The sequence below is a fragment of the Pteropus alecto genome, unplaced genomic scaffold (genome assembly GCF_000325575.1).
Source record: "Pteropus alecto unplaced genomic scaffold, ASM32557v1 scaffold96, whole genome shotgun sequence".
Taxonomy (NCBI): domain Eukaryota; kingdom Metazoa; phylum Chordata; class Mammalia; order Chiroptera; family Pteropodidae; genus Pteropus; species Pteropus alecto.
Genome location: NW_006438979.1, coordinates 684998 through 703731, shown reverse-complemented (window position 1 = coordinate 703731; position 18734 = coordinate 684998). Strand labels below are relative to the sequence as shown.

The window sequence follows — 18734 nt, the reverse complement described above, 5'->3', positions numbered from 1 at the left end:
TACATTATAGATGATAGATAGATGATACATTATAGCTGGTAGATAGATAGATGATACGTTATAGATGATAGATAGATGACAGATAGATAACAGATAGATGACACATTATAGGTGATAGATAGATGATACATTATAGATGATAGATAAATAGATGACACATTATAGATGATAGATAGATGATACATTATAGATGATAGATAGGTAGATGACAGATACATTGATTACAGATGATAGATAGATGACAGATAGATGATAGATGATAGATAGATGACAGATAGGTTAGATTAGATTAGACAGATGGAAGGCAGATAGTAGATAGATCTCGATGCCCAGATAGAGAACCTTTTGCTCTGCAGACTTGAGGTCTGAACTTTGCTGTCCCCAGTACTCAACTCGCAGTGGCCACGACAGGAATCTGGTCATTTGCTCTTGAAAGAGGAAGCCCCCAGAACGTGTGTTGGAGCAGGTGCATTTGGGACTTGGCCCCGCGAATGTAAGGGTCAGGGCGTCAGCCCAGGGGAGCAGGCCCCACAGCCGCCCTGGTGACGTTAGCCCGTGGGTGAGCCTTTTGGCCTGGCTCCCCGCGCTGCCCGGGGCAGGGCACGGGGCCTGGACGGGGACCGGGGACCGGGGACAGTCTATCCTTTGAGAGTTGACGTCTATTCCGGCCCCGGGCTGCGTGCTGTGCATTTCGATGTCCGCAGACAGCCCGGCGCCATGCACGGGGCACAGGTTCGTTGGTGCCGCTGCCTTCGTCCTGACACCGTGCTCTTGGGGGCCCACGAGTTGAACTGTTTAAAAGTCCCTGCAGAAGTCCCCGTCCCGAATAGGCGCTCAGACTTTGGACGGCCGTACGCGGGGTCTGCCGCTTGAGTTTCTGTCCTGTGGAGCCGTCAGGGAACCGAGGACGTTTTGGATCCTGAAACGACGCAGTTTCCTGCTGCCGTCTCCGTGGCGGTCCGTGCCTGGGTGTCGACGTCTTGGCGACACGGGGCGTGGGCCGCGTTGACCGGGCGTGACCGCTGCTCTGCACAGCTCCGCCCTCGCAGTCGGGGGGAGAGGGGGGCGTCTTCGTGCAACTCAGGGCGTCGGACGGTGGCTTCCACCCTCCACTTTGTTTTCACCCTAAGAGTCCACGGTTTGGGGGGCCCTTCGGGGACTTGGATGCCAAAGGACAGACGGGGTCACAGCCGTGGGAGTCGGCGGCGCCTGTGTGTGTACATGCATGTTTGTGTCTGTGTACGTGCATGTGCGTGCATGTGTGCGCGTGCGTGTTTGTATCTGTGTGTGCATGCATGTGTGTGCCTGTGCGTGTACGTGCGTGTTTGTGTCTGCGTCTGTGCATGTGCGTGCATGCGTGTGTGCATATGTCTGCGTGTCTCTGTGGGTGGCGTATGCATGGGTGTCTGTGCACATGTGTGCGCATGCATGTGCATGTGTGTGCTCATGTCTGTGTGTGCATGTGCACGTGCATGTGCGTGTGCGCACATGTGTGTGCATGTGCATGTGTGGGTGCGCGTGTGGGTTTGTGTGTGCGTGTGTGTGGGTGCGTGTGCGTGCATGTGCATGTGTGCATGCGTGCGTTTGTGTCTGTGTGTGCATGCATGCATGTGTGTGCATCTGTGCATGTGTGTGCATGTTCATGTGTGTGCGCATGCATGCGTGTGTGCATATGTTTGTGTGTCTCTGTGGGCGGCGTGTGCATGTGTGTCTGTGCACATGTGTGTGCATGCTTGTGCATGTGTGTGCGTGCGTGTGTGTCTGTGTGTGCATGCATGTGTGTGCGTCTGCATGTGCGTGTTTGTGTCTGCGTCTGTGCATGTGTGTGCGTGCTTGTGCATGTGTGTGCGTGCGTGTGTGTCCGTGACAGGCTGGACGTGGAATGTCACCGACAAACACGTGGGAATAGACGGTGCCCCGCACCGCGTGAGGAGCTTGAGAGAGGAGCAGCGATGAGCAGGAATCAACCGCACGGTGCCACGAGACCCTCCAGGAGCGTCACTCTGAGTCTCTCTCTCTATCCACAGTGTCCGACCAGGCGTTTGTCACGCTGGCCACCAATGACGTCTACTGCCAGGGGGCCCTGGTCCTGGGCCAGTCCCTGAGAAACCACAGGGCGACCAGGATGCTGGTGGTGTTGATCACTCCTCAGGTGTCCGGCCTGCTCAGGTAAGACTCGGAGGCGCAGCCGTGTCCCGCTGGCTCTTCCTCCTGTCGAAGCGAGGTCCCCTACGCACGACGAGGTGCCAGGGATGGGACCTCCGGCACTCAGTCTGGGCGTCCGACACGCGTCAAGGGCCCTCGAGCCGTCACCCAAGCGGGGAACGCTGCCGTGCTGTGTGACACAGCTCAGAGGTCTGGCACGCAGCCGCCCGCTGTGACAACTGCAGACATTCCAAAGCCGGCTTGGGGGGCGGGGAGGGGAGTGTGCGGAGCAGCTGTCGTGAAGCAGGCTGAAGGCCGAGGGACTTTGAAAAGCAGCCGCCGGGAACCAAGTTGAAGATGTAAGCCCCAGAGCCGCGACCACACGTTTGGCTCTGTCACGTGTCCCAGCGGGCCGACGAGGACTCTGCCACGCGTCGGGCGTCTGTCCTGCTCTAGGCTTGACCCCTGGGACCACGCGTGTGGTGTTTCCGGTGGCCGTGCATGGTGTTCCATCGTGCCGGTGGCTGCATGTCTGTGTTTGCCGTGAGCCTGTAAAGAGCTCAGCCAGGCGGCTGAGGTGACAGCTCAGAGCGTGGCCGTGTGTCCGTGTGCTCGGTGCTCGGTGAGGCTCAGGAGCACGGTTGTCACGTCAACGCCCCTTGGGCAGTGGGGTGGTACGGCTCACAGCCCAGCTTGCTCTGCGATCTCTGTCCCTCTGAGCTCTGCTCTGCCACCTACTCCCCACGGTGACGGACTGTGAGTTACCTTACGGCGTGTGGTCATCGAGGCTGAGGCGAGGGTCTGAGGAAGGACGGGGAGACTCCGGTGTGGGGGACACTTAGGGGGCACAGCACAGGCCGAGGCTGAGTGGCACTCCCCGTTGGCAGCCAGCCACTTCACGCTGCAGGGGACCCAGCGTCATAGATGGACGTGCCTGCTAGACGGGTGGCCTTGCTCCCTGCCGGGAGCTCAGGACATGGCGGCTGGAGTCAGGGGCTGGCCATCACCAGGCAGGAGTCAGGGTCTGGTTTTTTTTTTTTTGGCATTGAGAACAAACATCATCTGGGGACATGGGGATGCCCCGAATTCGAAGACGGCTTCAGGCAGTGTTGGGAGGACCGGTCCCAGTTAGCGCTGGCTCCGGGGAGTTCCTGTCCTCTCGTTTGTTAAATCGTTAAAGGACAGATAGCAGCTTACCTCATTCAGCTCTCCGGTTTCCGATTTGAAAAGGGGAATTCTGGTCCTAAGCGTGTACTTACTCAGGGGACCGGGGGACCCGCCCCCTCCCGAGGGACCATCGCCGGGAGAGCCGACTTCCCACATCCGGCAGGAGAATTAAAAGCAGCAGGGAGCCTCAGAGAATGGTCTCCGGCTCAGCGTGGGCTCGTCACTCTCAAGTCCACGAGAATAGTGTGCTTGCGACAGAGGGAGACAGAAACGTGGTGGTTTCCGAGAAAGATGGGCTCGTTGAGAAGCAGCAGGGTACGGGGACAGACTGAGCTGAGAAGCAAGTGGCTGTCAGAACAGGGAAAGACCGACATGGGCAGAGGCGCGGAGCGAGTCATGGTCACTAACACGTGAACCCCGTGAGAGAAATCGTGACGTCAGGTCCCGGCAGATGCTGGTGGTGTTGCAGGAGAGGTTTGCAGGGAAGGGATCTTGGAACAGATGCACGAGGGGAGAGGCTCAGAGCCAGTGACCTCGTCTCCACAAGCAGAGACGCATCTGCGGAAAGTGTCCCCACGTTTTGTTTCGCAACCGATGAGGCCGCATTTGAAGGAGCAGCGGAGGAAAGTGAGCCTCGAAATCCAAATAAAAACCCAGAACATGGATAAAATTTGACGCGTTTCTGTCGTGGCAACGGTAAAGAGTTCTGTATCTCTTCGAGACGGATCGAAGCAGGTTCGTCTGCCAAGAGGACACAACACATCTGGATGACGTCAGACTTCTTTACTACGGTGCCCACGGATGCAGAGAAGGCTTCGGCGTTGCAGGCGGGGCTGGCGTCTTATGGGACACGTGACGTCTTTCGCGGTCATTGCGAGGGTCGAGGACTTGTGCGCTGTGGGTCCGGTCGGGACCGTCGGAGGCGGTGACCGTGACTAAAAGCCACCGGGAGACCACCGCCCTTCCGGGCTGCGAGGTGCCAGCGCGAAGTTGGGGGGGGCGAGCCTTCCGCCACGGGGCCCGTGCTCATGGCGTCAAGCAAGTTGCATTGCAAAACCTTCATCGCGCTCCTAGGAATTTGCTTTAGGGAACAGGCGGTGCCGACGCAAAGCATTTGAGAACATAAATTGCAATGGTATTTGTAGCGACGTAGAGCGTGGCTCCCCACCCACCCCCATCGTGAGCGTGTCACGAATTCCGTAAATGGCTGGGCGGAAAGCGGGGGGCGGGGGGAGGGAATTTGTGGCGTGATGGTGCTTTCTTCGAGCTGAAGTGACTCTGAATGCTGTTCGACGGGAAAGCGTGAATACACGTCCGGGAAAACACGACCGAAAGGTGTAAAGAGGTGGCCAGCAGCTCCGACAGCTGTGCGTTAATAGGACTTTTCATCACGGAAATGAAAAGCAGACGGGACGGCGTGGAGGGAACGCACAGCTCACGTCCCGTGTCGCCTCGGACAAGGGGTTTTCGATGGAGTGTCCCGTGAGCATCGCCCTGGTTGAGGTGGTCGACGCAGAAGTTTCAAGACACAATGATCTCGAAAGGAGATGTCCGTATTCAGCCCAGTGAGTGTAACTCGAAAGAAAAAGTAGAGATGCTCGAAATATGCGCAATGCCGGCAATTTTATTTAGACCATGGGGAAAAACGTTGGCTTGACGATGTCCTCGAGCAAAGTGAAATGGGACTCTGAGGAAGCGCAAACCGCATGCACGAGGCCGCGCTGAGAACATAAATTGCAATGGTATTTGTAGCGACGTAGAGCGTGGCTCCCCACCCACCCCCATCGTGAGCGTGTCACGAATTCCGTAAATGGCTGGGCGGAAAGCGGGGGGCGGGGGGAGGGAATTTGTGGCGTGATGGTGCTTTCTTCGAGCTGAAGTGACTCTGAATGCTGTTCGACGAGAAAGCGTGAATACACGTCCGGGAAAACACAACCGAAAGGCATAAAGAGGTGGCCAGCAGCTCCGACAGCTGTGCGGTGATAGGAGTTTTCATCACGGAAATGAAAAGCAGACGGGACGGCGTGGAGGGAATGAACAGCTCACGTCCCGTGTCGCCTCCGAGAAGCGGTTTTCCATGGACTGTCCCGTGAGCATCGCTCTGGTTGAGGCGGTCGACGCAGAACTTTCGAGACACAATGATCTCGAAAGGAGATGTCCGTATTCAGCCCAGTGAGTGTAACTCGAAAGAAAAAGTAGAGATGCTTGAAATGTGCGCAATGCCAGCAATTTTATTTAGACCATGGGGAAAAACGTTGGCTTGACGATGTCCTCGAGCAAAGTGAAATGGGACTCTGAGAAAGCGCAAACGGCATGCACGAGGCCGCGCTGAACGAGTCACTGTCTACACCTGACAGTGAGTCGTACGGGCAGCGGTGCCTGATGATGAAAATGGCCTTGAATTACCACGGCCCACGGCAGCTGATTGGGGAGCAGAGAGCGGGGTAGAGAGGGGGCGTCTGGTGACACCACTGTCCTGTCTGCGGTGACGAGATCGACGACGACTATTTTTACGTGCGGTGGAAAATAGAAGTTTCAACGTGTCTATTGACCGTTGAAAAGCAGTAGCAAAGGAATGTGCAACTTTCGCAGCATCGATGGGCAATGCGTGGCATGGAGAAACCATCTCCTCCGTGCAGTGCAATGTGGGGGACAAACTACGGTAAATATAAGGAAAAAAAAAATCTGTAGGACTCGAGTTAAATATCCCCGTGATCGTGGTGAACGTGAAAAGATTTAAAAATCTTTTTACAAAGAGAGACACTCTCAGCTCGGGAAAATGAGCAGATCATCCAGCTGTCGACGGTACACGGACCATTCTGAGAGTAGAGGCTGCGCGTCTGACCCCGCGTGAGTCTGTTCCGCCGTCGGAGCTGGAGCCCACGCCCTGCCCCGCGCTGCCCCTCGTTCCTGTCTCAGCTGGGACAACACTTCTTTCTTCGTTTACGTATCAGGACCTTGGCCCGTTTTAAGGGAACCGGTTCGTCGTTCCGTGGCATACGTTTCCGTGAGGCTTTGGCTGGTGTTTTCTCGTGGTTAGATGGAGCGCACACGTCTTTTTTGGCTAAAATAAATAAATAAATAAATAAATGATAGTCCGGAGCCTGGACCGCTCCTCGGCGTGTCTTGTCTGCGAGAGTGTGTGATGCTGCCGTGTCCGGTTATTGGTGACATCGACTCGGATCCTTTCGCCACGCGGTGTCTGTGGGGTTTGTTTCCCCACTGTAAAGTTACGATTTTTTTCCCTCTTTTTAACCCATTTCTCATTTAGGAAAAAAAAAAAAAAGCGTGGCTCGCTGCCGGCGTTCATTTAATTTTACATAAATACGCTCTTTGAGGCTGAAGCAAATCTGACTGGTTTTCCATGTGGCAGTAAAATGCACAAGTTCTTGGCGTTATTGCTGAGCGGACGTGGCCTCTCGTCACGGGAATGGACAGATACATCGGATTCATCGGACGCCTCTTCCGCGGTCGACTGTTCGGGAAGGATATGCACGTCACGCGTAGGAATACTGCGTTTTCTAGCAATTTGACATCGTCAGCGATCCGGAATTACTCTGTTTTGTAAATGCAGGTACCGGTACTGAAAACAGCAAGCTATTAAAAAAAAAACAAAACGATGTCGTTTCTTCCTAAAGACCATCGACATACCAGAGCGATGCGGACCGAGTAACGAAAGCGAGACGTTTCGCGGCAGACCTCGGGGTTGAGGTCGCGACCGTGACGTCACACTACACACTGCAGCCAGAAGCGCCCGGCGAGACGTCTCGGGGCCAACGGGAAACGCTGTGATGCGTAACCGTCTTGGGGGACGTAGCATTTGATTCTGGAAACGTGCTGTTTCTCCTCAGCACCTTGACCACCGCGGGGACTGACCGCTGCTGAGTGTGCTGTGCCGTACTTGGCACTGGTGTTCGCCAGGTCACGGCGATGTTCGGTTTTCCCCGTTTACTTCCTCATTCGATTATGACGTCAGCGTTGACCGATGAATATTCGCTGTACCCTTTGGGTTTGCTGTTCCTTGTCACGCTCAAATTCTTTCCGCTTTGGCGACTGGGACCTCTCGTGATGGTCTCCCCGTATCCGTAACGTGCTCCCAGCATTTTTTTCCCCAGCCCTTCGTAAATTTTCTCTCATCGCAAGATATTCTAGGCGATGATGAACGATCCTTTACGCTCAATCGATCGATCAATCAATGGAAGAGAGGCCGTTTTGTCTTGGTAAAAGGCGTTTGTTCACAATTTGAACCTCGGCCGTGCAGGCCGCCAGCAATGTGGCTTTTGAACGCAGAAAGGAAACACTGATAGAGGTTTGAGTGAACGTTGGTTGGTGGGTTTCTGCTCAGCCTGCAGCCCTAAGTGCTGAGGCATTTTGGAAAAAAAAGCTAATAGTAAAAATAAAATGAAATGAAATCGCCTTCCTAAGAATGTGGCTGAGTCCGCCGGTCTCCAGACGCGCCCGTCCGTGTTTCTCACGCTTTCCGAGTCTGCGCTAAAGTCGAGAGCGGGCGACCGGTGGGGACAGGTGTCCCGCCCGCGGCCAACGTTGGCTGACGTGCGGGCGTCCGCGTCCCCCGTCTGCGAAACCCGAAGGGCTTTGCTGTTGCAGGCGCGGGCCCCACGGCGAATCCTCCGCCGTCCTCCCAGAGCCGGGCGCGTGTCTTTCCAGGCTCGTCCTGTCTCGAGTGTTTGACGAGGTCATAGAGGTGAACCTGGTTGACAGCGCGGACGACGTCCACCTGGCCTTCCTCAGGAGACCCGAGCTGGGGGTCACCCTCACCAAGCTGCACTGCTGGACCCTCACGCAGTACGGCAAGTGCGTGTTCCTGGATGCAGACACCCTGGTGAGTACGCCGGGCGGGGTGGGGCGCGCGAGGCTCGGGCGCTACGCAGCGCTGCTGGCCCTTGCTGGCGGATTTCCGCCGGGCGACGTGCATCTGTCCCCCGCCTCTACATTCAGCCCGTCAAAACCAAGTGGGACCTCTCCACGAGCCTGGCACGAGACCCCGCCGAGGACGCGGAGGTCCTCGGAGTCACGTCCCTTCCCCAAGCGCGGTTTCCGATCACACGATTTCGCCGATGCCAAGTAGAACAATGACCAGCAGAAAAGGAATCGTCCCTTGATTGTAGATTGAATCTCGTGGTCCTCATTGGACGGCCGCGGCTGGCTCGTTGGGCTTCGCGCCCCACGTGTCACGTGGGAGAGTGGCCCGAAGCACATGTGCCCACCGTAGGCGCTCTCCAAGACGGCCCTCGGCAAGCCAGAATGTAGATAACAGTTGGCGTTCTGGGGGGGGGTCCGTTCCGGGTTGCGCAGACGGCTCCCTTTCCCCCCAAAGGCACAGTTTAGGGAGCCGACGTGCGTTGCGGGGGCCGGCAGCCGCTCACCACGCTTTCCCGGCCGTCGACAGATGACGTCGCGTTGCTCTGCAGACCTCTCTGTGGCCGGGCGTCCGGGGTTGGGGGTCTCACGTGTGGTCAGGAGAGCTCCATAGAGGGCCGTAAGGACCTGCAGAAGGTCAGCGAGTCTCAGAGGCGCTGTGAGTTCGATGGCTGGGGACCCACCGGACAGCCGTCTTGCTCATGGTGTCCTCCGTGTTATGTGGGATCTTGTGCCACGTAACGACGGGGACGTCCCAGAGCTTGCTTAGGCAGACGTCCACGGGACAGGCTCTAGCTCCTGCGCTAGAAATCTCTGCAGCACGTCACCGCACAGAACAGGAGATCGACTCGCGCCCGGGGCCCGTGGTGCCACGCAGAGAGGCAGGACCCGTGAGATGCCCACGGCTGCGGCCGGCAGAACCTGGCTTGCCGGTGACAGCCAACGCTTTCCTTTGTACATGAGGAGAAAGAGCGCACTCTAGCACAGCCACGCGAAGTCTAGTGTAGTGCAGACAGGAACCGCGGGCGTGCCCATTTGTTGTCCTCATCAAGCGCCAGTGCCGAGCGTGACCGTGTGTGCTGCACTTTGCTACGGCTGGCCGTGTTCACAGCAGCGTAGGGCGTCATATCCCCACGTTACGGTGGCTGTGACTTTACGATGCGCACAAGGTCACCACATTTTCCCACTCCGTTATAATCCTACGGGGCCGTTGGCGGGTCCTCCGTCCGTCGTTGGCCGAAATGTCGTTACGTGGCGCACGACCGTGCAAGCCCCAGATAAAACAGTCGCTCAGGAAACCGGGGAGGGGGGTGGGTTCTGGTCCTTGGACGCCGTCGCCCGTCTTCAAACCCGCCCTGGATTCCTCACTGGAGAACCGGGTGTCACAGAGCTGTTCCCCAGGGTCCCCTGCTGTCCCTGGCCAGGTGCTGAGCAACATCGACGAGCTGTTCGAGCGCAGCGAGCTGTCGGCGGCCCCGGACCCCGGCTGGCCGGACTGCTTCAACAGCGGGGTCTTTGTCTTCCAACCTTCTCTGGAGACGCACAGGCTGCTGCTGCAGCACGCCACCGACCACGGCAGCTTCGACGGTAAGTGCCGAGAAGCTGGACGTGCCTGTCCCTGTGTCCCTGTGCCCCGTCCCCATCACGTCCAGGCGAGGGGGAGGGTGACGCACAGACGTGAAGAAGCTGGTAAGCAGACGCGCCACGAGAGAGCCACGGAAAACATCTTCTGCGGATGGGAGGAACGGCTCCCCGATTCTGCTCACGGGGCGTGCGCTGGCAAATCTTCCCTAAAATGCCAGGCGCTACATTTTTAGCTCGGCGGGCCACGTGGTGTCCGTCACAGAGACTTAACCCCGCAGTTGTATAGGGAACGTAGCCAGTGACGAGCCATGAGCCAGTGAGCGTGGCTGCGTCCCAGGACAGGCTTGTTTACGAAAACAGATGCAGACTGTAGCTGGCCGGCCCCGCATGTAGAATAAAGGGGAACTTTAAAGTGAGCCAAGCAGAAGGCAGATATGGCACGAAACGAGCGTCGATAGACAGGGCCACTGCTAGGATTTTTGTCACGCAGAAGGAAATACTAGACCAATGCAGAATGGGTTCTCGGGAAGGCCGAGGAGTTAACGAAGCCGGCCGAAAAGGGGGAACAGAGGATTTGGGGGGGAGGGCGGTGTCTGATTTCATGATCGATCGTTTGGATTGTGGGTGGGGAATTTTGGGGAGACGACGCACTCTTTAAATGAACGGCGTTAGTCCATGGCATCCGTTAATGATGGCGCGGTAGTCATTAATGGCATTACCGTAAGTGGTCTAAATTCATCGTCGTCAGCGGTGTCCCCATAGACGGTGACTCAGGACCGGCAGTTGATAAAGATTGATGGCAATCGGTAAAGATCGAAGTAATGTCCACGTCTGAGGCGACGACCGTGTTTTGACAGACGGGGAAGAGGGACATGAGGTCGGGAGGGACCTGGGCCGTGCTGGCTTCGGGTGTGGCTTTCCCACGAACCTCGCACGCGGCTGGGGCCTCGCACGGTCCAGCGCTCACGTCCGCGGGTGTCTGTTGTGTCCCCAGGGGCCGATCAGGGCTTATTGAACAGTTTCTTCAGCAGCTGGCCGACGGCCGACATCCGCAAGCACCTGCCCTTCACCTACAACCTGAGCAGCAGCACGGCGTACACCTACAGCCCGGCTTTCAGGCAGTAAGTTCACGGCCGCAGCCCCCTCCCCCCACCCCCAACATCCTTCTGGGGCTGCCGCCGAGGAGCAAGCTCGTCTACTGGAGTCTGTGTCCGCTTCGGGCGTATTCAAAAGGATCGGTCGTTCCCGGGCTCGCACACCGCTTTAAATGATCGGCGCTCACGGCGGCCAGGCGTAAGGGGAGTGGTCCCCAAAGCGTTGCCCAGGGAACCCCTGGGGGTTCCCCCACAGCTCTGTCAAGTGTCTGGGAGTCAAAATGACTCAAAGAAATTAATTCTAAGATTTTTTTTCCCTCTTCTCTCTCTCTCTCTCTCTCTGTCTCTCTGTCTCTGTCTCTCTCTGTCTCTCTCTGTCTCTCTCTCTCTGTCTCTCTCTGTCTCTCTCTCTCTGTCTCTCTCTCTCTCTCTCTCTCTCTCTCCCTCTCTCCTTCTCTCTCTCCCCCATAAGCATACAGACGGGTTTTACAGCAACGGTCTCTGACGTGATACAGTAAGACACTAAATGCGGAGCCAGACACTGCGAACCAGCTGTGTTTCTTAGGATGGGCGGTGTCATTAATTTTTTCACAATTCTTTGAAAATATAGTTATTTTTCAATAGCTCTGCTATCCATCATGAATCACGACGATGAATGGTACAGCCGAACAGTCAGAAACGAACGTTCCCGTCTAATGGGCGGGTTGTTTTTCGAACGCATCGATAGAGACGTTTCCTCATTTCTCAGTTTGCATTTCCGGTGCAGTTAATATGTGTAGACTCTCGGTCCTCGGCGGTTGGTCTTAAGGATGGCTAGAGGTCCCGGAACCAAAATATTTGAGATCCGCTCTAGGTGGCGTTGTCGTAAACAGAAACGGAAACCCGGGGCCGAATCTAGAGGGTGAGCGAGTGTGAAGCGGGCATCTTTAACGGCAGCCGTTGAAAGAGGCAGAAATTGGTTTTTAAGGAGGTAAAAACAGTGCATCCGTTTTCATATGTGAAGCACCCACGGAACGCAGATATGCAGTGTGACTGTGGTGGTTAAAATTTCCTGGGAAGGTGATCGCAGACACAAAAAATGTCCAGGAACGTTCTGGGTGATGAGGGTGGTGATGATAGAGAAACTTTTTTTCGAGGCCGAGAACGGAAAATTCGCAATCTCATAAAAAGCAGCCAAGTTTGTGGTTTGCAGCTTTCATTATCTACTATAAAAGGGAGTATTATTACTTTTTGGTCCCTTTTCTTCAGGAGATGATGATTTGGCCTCGCGTACCATTCGTCTTTACGAGACCGCCGACTTATTTTTCCCGTTTCCAGGACGGTCTCAGTGGGTCACGGCTGTGTCCCTCGGCATCTACACAGTGAAATGGCACCACTCATGTCGATTAATTTTTTTTTTAAGTATGTTTCAGCGAAATATCTGTCGGTCCAACGAGTAGCGATGCCACGCGCGTCCCCAACACGTGAGCCGCACGTCCACACGCCGTGGCCTGTGACGCGGGTCCTCGTGGTGGCCGGGGGGCTTTCCGTGCACGTCCCGCCCCTTTCGAGCAGAAAGCAGAGCCTTTTTTTCCGTGTCCTCCTCAGGTTCGGTTCCAGCGTCAAGGTGGTCCACTTTTTGGGGTCCACGAAGCCTTGGAACTATAAGTACAACCCGCAGAGCGGCTCAGTTCTGGACGGCAGCTGCGGGCCGGTCCCGCAGCACGAGGCGTCCTTCCTCAACCTGTGGTGGGGCATCTACCACGGCAGCGTCCTCCCGCTCTACGGCAGCGTCCGCCACCAGGACCCGCACGTGCCGCCCGCGCGCACGGTACGCGGGACACTCCGCGGGGGCGCCGGGCGCTGGGCGCAGGGGCGGGAATGTAGTCACTCCGCACGGTGACGACACGGCGGTCCCAGGCAGAGCGTGGGTCACGACCGCACCGCCCTGTCACGCACGTGGACCGTACGCCATATGCGATGCCAACGAGACCGCGATTGGAAACTCGAAAGAAAATAGGCAGAGTCGAGAATAAAACAGCAGATAAACGCTCCTTTATTCTGTGTAGACGCTGCTTTTCCGTTTTCTGTGTTTCACGCAGGAGGATGCTGGACAGACAGGCAACTTTTCCTTTTTCCTTTCGGGCTTAAAATAGTGACCGTTTCATGGGCAGAAATGGCGCCGCTGAGAGGCAGGGGGCGGCCACGTAAATCACGCAGAACTTTAAAATTATGGAAATTAGCCGCCCTCAGCAGGGCAAGAGCCGCTCGCAGGTGGATGGTGACGGTGACCGATGACTGTGTCGTCGGACGGACATTTCCCGCTTTAGACCGTCCGTCGACTCTGCCGTTGGAGGGAGCGTCTGAAGAGGGCTTTGAAAAATGGTCGATCGACACCGACTCGGTGTTTTGAGACACGGAACGATAAGCCTACGCTGTGAAGTGTCTGCCCTCGACTTAATGTGCGCACATTCGCCTCGCAAAAGATCTTTTGAAATTTGGTCTCAGGGAACTGTTTCCTGAATTTTTTTTTTTAAACTACCACAGTTACTGACAAATATCAGGAAATGCGGAGCTTGGAAAACTGAAAAGAAGCCGTATTTCTCTGGTGTGTGGTTTGGGTCTGGGGGCGCTAGGGTCTGCTTTTCTGGGGGGACGAAGCATGTCTCTGATCATTCGACACGTGCGAATAGGCGTGATTTGCGTTGACGCCGCCGACTGTGCCGCTGTTTTTAGCCGGGCGGTTTGCAGGCGTCGGGTCTTAGGTGGAACAGAGAGGTACAGTCAGGTGGCTCTGAGAAATGACACCTGGAAACATGGGCCGAGGGTCCTTGTCACTAGAGTGGCAGCGGCTTCCTCAAGGACCAGCTAAGCTGTCACCCTGTCTGTTTCGTGACAGGTGACTTTGTGAGTTGTCATGCTGCCAGGAGGTCTGTAACCCTGGAGGCGTCCTGTCTTGTCACCTAGGGGTCGGGACCTCTCATGCTTGTTCTCCGGGGGCCTGGCTCCGTGCCTGGCCTACTCAGCACATTCATAGGTCACGTACAGGTTTTCGGGGACCGTGTCGCAAATCCGTGTGGCGTTCCTTCGATGGCCTTAACGTTTGGAGAACACGGAAGGCAGGGCTGGGGCTCCGAGGGCACCCGGAGGGGTGCAGAGGTGTAAACAGGACTCACTGAGCGTGTCCGCTTTCCGTCCAGGCACACCTCAGAGGCGTTGGGGAGCCGTGTGCAGATCCAGCAGCCAGAGCCGAGGGGCCGTGTGCAGATTCGGTGCCTGGTGTCGGGGAGCCGTGTGCAAAATCAACAGCAGAGCCTGGCCAGGCTTGGCCCGCTGCGGACCCTTCGGAGCCGCCCGTGGCCGTGGCCGGGACCCCACCCTCGCCTGAGGGAGGCCATTCGGAAGAGGTAAGTCCCCACGTTGCACGCAGGTGTGACAGACAATCAGTCTGTCCTGTCACCGGGGGCCCTGCATTTACTTAGATGGTGGTGCAGCCACTCACTGTGCTGGGTCCCATGGCAACGCCCCGGTCCCAGAACCTGCACACGCTGCCTGACCTGGGAACGGGGACTCGGCGTGGGTGCTTCGGTCCTGGGCGATGTGCGCTGCTCCATAAGATCTGCAAGTGTCTCGTCACGAGGTCGCACACTTGGAAACCACTTAGGTCACGTGGGATTTGAAACCCACGTTTCAAACACGTCAAGGGCCGTGCTACGGGACACGGTCCCGCCTTCTCCAGGCGGCATCTGCAGGAGGCACGCGGCTCTGCCGACGCCCGGACGTGAGCCCAGGGACACGCACGATGGCGGTCTAGCCTCCCCAGCCGGCACGTGTCAGTCTGCAGGGTTCCAAGCCACCCCGTCTGCGATCATTTAGCATAGGAGAGTCCGACGCATGCTGAGAACGGGTGACCAGTCTGATCTACTCATCGGGGGAGCCCAGAACCTTCAGGTCCGAAAGGCCAACCTTCTCTGCCCCTCCAATCTGGCTTTCAGAGAGCTGTCCCCAGCACCCCAGGCTTGGGACGACTTGCATAGGTTAAAATCGGCCCGTCTGCTCATCCCCACTGAGGCTGGATCTGCAGAAGTCGGTGCGCAGAGAACAGAAATCACTAGATTTGCCAAATCGAAGCGAAAAAACACGAAACTCGCCTGTTGTTCTCTGCTGCCGATTTCCGGCGAACGTACTGGACGGATGATCGCTGTTTAGAGATTTCTCATTTTCTGTGCTCACAGCGAGAGGCGCCTGGTCCTCTTTGCTTCTCAGGGGAATCATTATGAGGCCATCGGCCGGCGTGCATGTGCGGGCACCGGATCGAAGGCCATTCGCAGCTTCGGCCTGTGCGACGGCTATTTCTTGTTGACGGTGAACAGCCGAGGAGGCTTAGATTCCAGCCCACGCGTTTGCTGGAAGGCAGACCGCTCAGTGCTATCACACGGAATAAATTGTGTCCAGGCAACTTTGTGCATTAATCGATTTGGAGTCGTGATGTCGCAGTCATCTGACCAAGGTGAACAGACCATCGGTCTTGGGGGCCGAGGCCGGGGGTGGAGAGAGGAAGCTTTTCCCGAGCTCTTTGTTCCTCCCATGGAGAGCGTGACGGATGCACAGTGCGCTCCGCAGGGCCGGATGCGGCCCCCGCACGTGCCAGCCGGCGTGGGTCAAACGGGGGTCAAACATGGGACGGAGCTCATTCCAGGAATGTGAAGAATTTGCCCGTCGAGCTCTCGTGCTGAGGCTCCAGCTGCTCCCGGCTCTGCCACGAGGAGCCACTAGGAGCCGCTGAGAGCCCCGTATTGCAGACAGCTTGGGGTGGTCAGCGTGGGGGCGAAGCACAAGGCATCAAAATGAGTAAGCGCAGAGTCGCTCTAAGCAGCCCGGGAGGCCTGTCTGTGGGCCACGCCCAGGCATTTCAAGCTGGGGAGGGACAGATACAATATCGACAAGAAAAGGTATCTCTGAGACTCGGCGTCACCGTCAGCATCACCGTCTGTCCCATCCCTTAGTCCCACTTGCCCCGTGTCCCCCTTCCCAGCCTGCCGCACTGGGTCGGGCTGATCGGCTGAAAAAGAAAAACCAACTCTCTGTTGCTCGGGGATTTTATTTCACACCCAGCCGCGTCTGCAGGTCACTGTGTGGCATCCTGCCACCCGCCGGCCGATTCTTGCACCGGTGACGCTGCATTTTTTTGAATTTTCTTTCGGGGCGCTGGAACCCAGTGCGGGAAAAACGAAAAGCAGACTCCGTTTTGTTATTCCTGTGTAGAGGCTGCTTCCCGGGGGTGGGGTCGTGGCTGCGTGACATGTCTGCCCGGGTCCTCGGCGCGACGATGTATTTACGATGCACACGTACGTAATAAATATGTATCTTACACACAACTGTATACACTTATCTAACATATATACTTACATATTATATGTGATATATTATATGTGATACATTTATTTTATATTTATTTTACATGTGAAATAAATATATAAGATTTTTCATATATGTGTGTGTATTTTTTTTCTTGTTTTTTGGAGCGGTTCGGTCTTTTTACTCGTGGTTTCGTAGGAGCTAAAAATGGTACAGGCGGCCTCGCCGGTCGCTGAGTCCTTTCGGGCCGTCGAACAGGTCCGTTCCTCTCTACGCTCGGCAGCCACCGCCTCGGGGAGAACTGACCCGTGGCCAGAGCTCAGCGTGTCCCGCAAGGACACCCCTCCCTTCTCCTCGCTGCAACTCCGTCCCCTCGGGCCGGGAGCGCGTGTGGGTCGCCCCTCCCCTCCCTGCGTCCTGCGGCTCTGCGCGGGCCCCTTTCCACCCCGCTGCTTCCAGACCGAGTCCTTCTGCCGTAAAGCTTCTCTCCAGCCTTCAGCCCTGTCTGTGCTTTGAGCCAAGAATAGTCCGTCTTGTTACCAGTTTGCAGCCCTGTCTTTCCAGGTGACCCACATTTCAGCTACTTACCGGGGGAGGCGGGGGGATGGATCGGCGGAACCATTATCATTGTTGGATAAAAATGAGCGGCGTTTGCCAGAGTCGCATTTGATGTCGTGCGTGCGGCAGGGGCACGAGATCCCGCGTGGGCTCCACGCGGCCTCCAGACTCTGTCTCGGAAGGCGGCATGGAAGGCAAGTCGCCGTCCTCTGCTCCTGGGACGCGCGGTGCCACGTCTCGTTTGCATCGTTCCGCGGGTGCCTCAGCTCCCGACGTCCGCCGCGTTCGAATCAGCCCGCGCGTCTCGTTTGCAAATGGTACCGTGACGTTCTCTTCCTGCCGAAGTTCAATCCGTCAGATGCTCACGTCCCCGCGGAGAGCAGCGCGGAAGTTATGCTGTTATCTGACCATTTCTTAGCGAGGAGATAACCCCGCGTTCAAGCCTTTCAGAGGCAGCATTGGCCCAGATGGAATGTATTGACGGCTTCTCCGTTGAGAGAAACGCAGGTGATAGTTTTGACATTTTCCCAAATCCGATTGGACGACTCTTTCTCTGGAGCACCTACTGTGTGCTAGGCGGAGGGACCCATCACATCGCAGCAAATGTCTCTGCTCCACAGTATTAAACAGAGTGAGTCCCCGCGGGAGAAAGTAAGTTATCCACCTCCTTTGACTTGTGAGTGTCACGATTCAAATCTCGCACAGTCCCCTACCCTGGCGGGATCCGGTAAGGAAAAGCTCTATCTTTTGTGGGATGCGTGATTTTAGCTAGAATGGTGCCTTCGTCTTGTTCATCTCTACGTAGAATCCACGTTGTTTCCGTAAACTTTGCGGATCGCGGATGAATCAATGGCATCACTCGCATTGGGCTGCAGAGGGCTGGGGGTTCAGAGAGAGATGTGAGTTCCAATCCCCGTGTGTCACTTGTGACCTGTGGCCTTTGGGACGAGTCTCGCCGCCTGAAAATCACACTTTTCGCCGGGAAGAGCAGGAATCCAGCGAAGATCGAAAGGAAGACGCCACATGCTTCCGAGTGTCGCTCAGAGAGCGGTGAGGACCCCGCCCGATGAAACGGAGCCGCCGGGGTCCCACAGCTCCACGCTTCGGGTACCCGCGCCACGTGGCTCCGCGCCCTCACTGTGAGAACGTCATTCTGCTTGTGGGTTTTACGTACAGGACGGACCTGTGGCAGAAAGCGCTCGCGTGTTCATTTGCGCTTCCGAGTTTATGACGTCGAAAAAAATTAAAGTTAAAAAGACAAAAACCAAGTCCGCGATGACTGCGTTGTCTTCTGTAGTCTCCCTGAATTCAAAAAAAAATTTTTTTCCCGACAGCTGTGGAGCCATGTTTAAGATAAGTCTTCCGGAATCTTGAATTTCATTTTAGTGTCCCCCTAAATTTTCCTTCTCGAATCCATGCTTCTGTTAGCCTGTGTCATTGGATGGTTTCCTGTCGCTGAGGGCACCTGTTCCGTAGGCGTTGGGTATAAGCTAATCGAATTCCTCTCTGAAAAGCGAGCCTTGGTCTCTCCCGGGAGAGCCTGTCGTGTCTCCCTCGTGTAAGAAACGGTGGGTGGCTGGCAGTCAGGCCAGGGGTGCTGACGCACAGCCCCTCCGGAGCCTCTGCAGAAGGCTACAGTGTCACCCGTAAAACCTCATCTTATTTTGCCCGGGGGGAAAAAAAAAGAGCTCTCCGTCCTTCTGGTTAAGGCTCCTGTTTTCGGAAGCTCCCCTCGGACTCACGATGGGATGGTTCTATTTCTAGAAGCCGGCGGATAAAACAGAACGTGGTCCGTCGGACCGGTCCGTGGAACCCAGCCAGGAGCCCCCTGTGGAGGCGACCGGGGACACCGGCCCTCAGGACGCGCTGGAGGTGGGTATCCCGATCGTTCAGCTGTGCGGCGGTCCAGCTGGGCGCCCTCCGCGGGCCCCGGGGGGGGCCGCCCCCACACCCCCGGCGACCCCGGGG

At 56.4% G+C, this 18734-nt stretch overlaps 1 protein-coding gene across 1 annotated transcript in view; it reads left to right on the top strand.

The window, feature by feature from the left end:
- Window positions 1–18734, top strand: part of GYG2 (glycogenin 2) — a 23451-nt gene that overhangs the window by 1205 nt on the left and 3512 nt on the right. Inside the window, exons 2-9 of the mRNA XM_025049759.1 lie at window positions 2028–2169; window positions 7981–8155; window positions 9618–9780; window positions 10772–10898; window positions 12459–12681; window positions 14051–14257; window positions 15117–15215; window positions 18531–18638. Coding sequence (XP_024905527.1) covers window positions 2028–2169; window positions 7981–8155; window positions 9618–9780; window positions 10772–10898; window positions 12459–12681; window positions 14051–14257; window positions 15117–15215; window positions 18531–18638 — 1244 coding nt within the window. The remainder of the gene's footprint in view (window positions 1–2027; window positions 2170–7980; window positions 8156–9617; window positions 9781–10771; window positions 10899–12458; window positions 12682–14050; window positions 14258–15116; window positions 15216–18530; window positions 18639–18734) is intronic.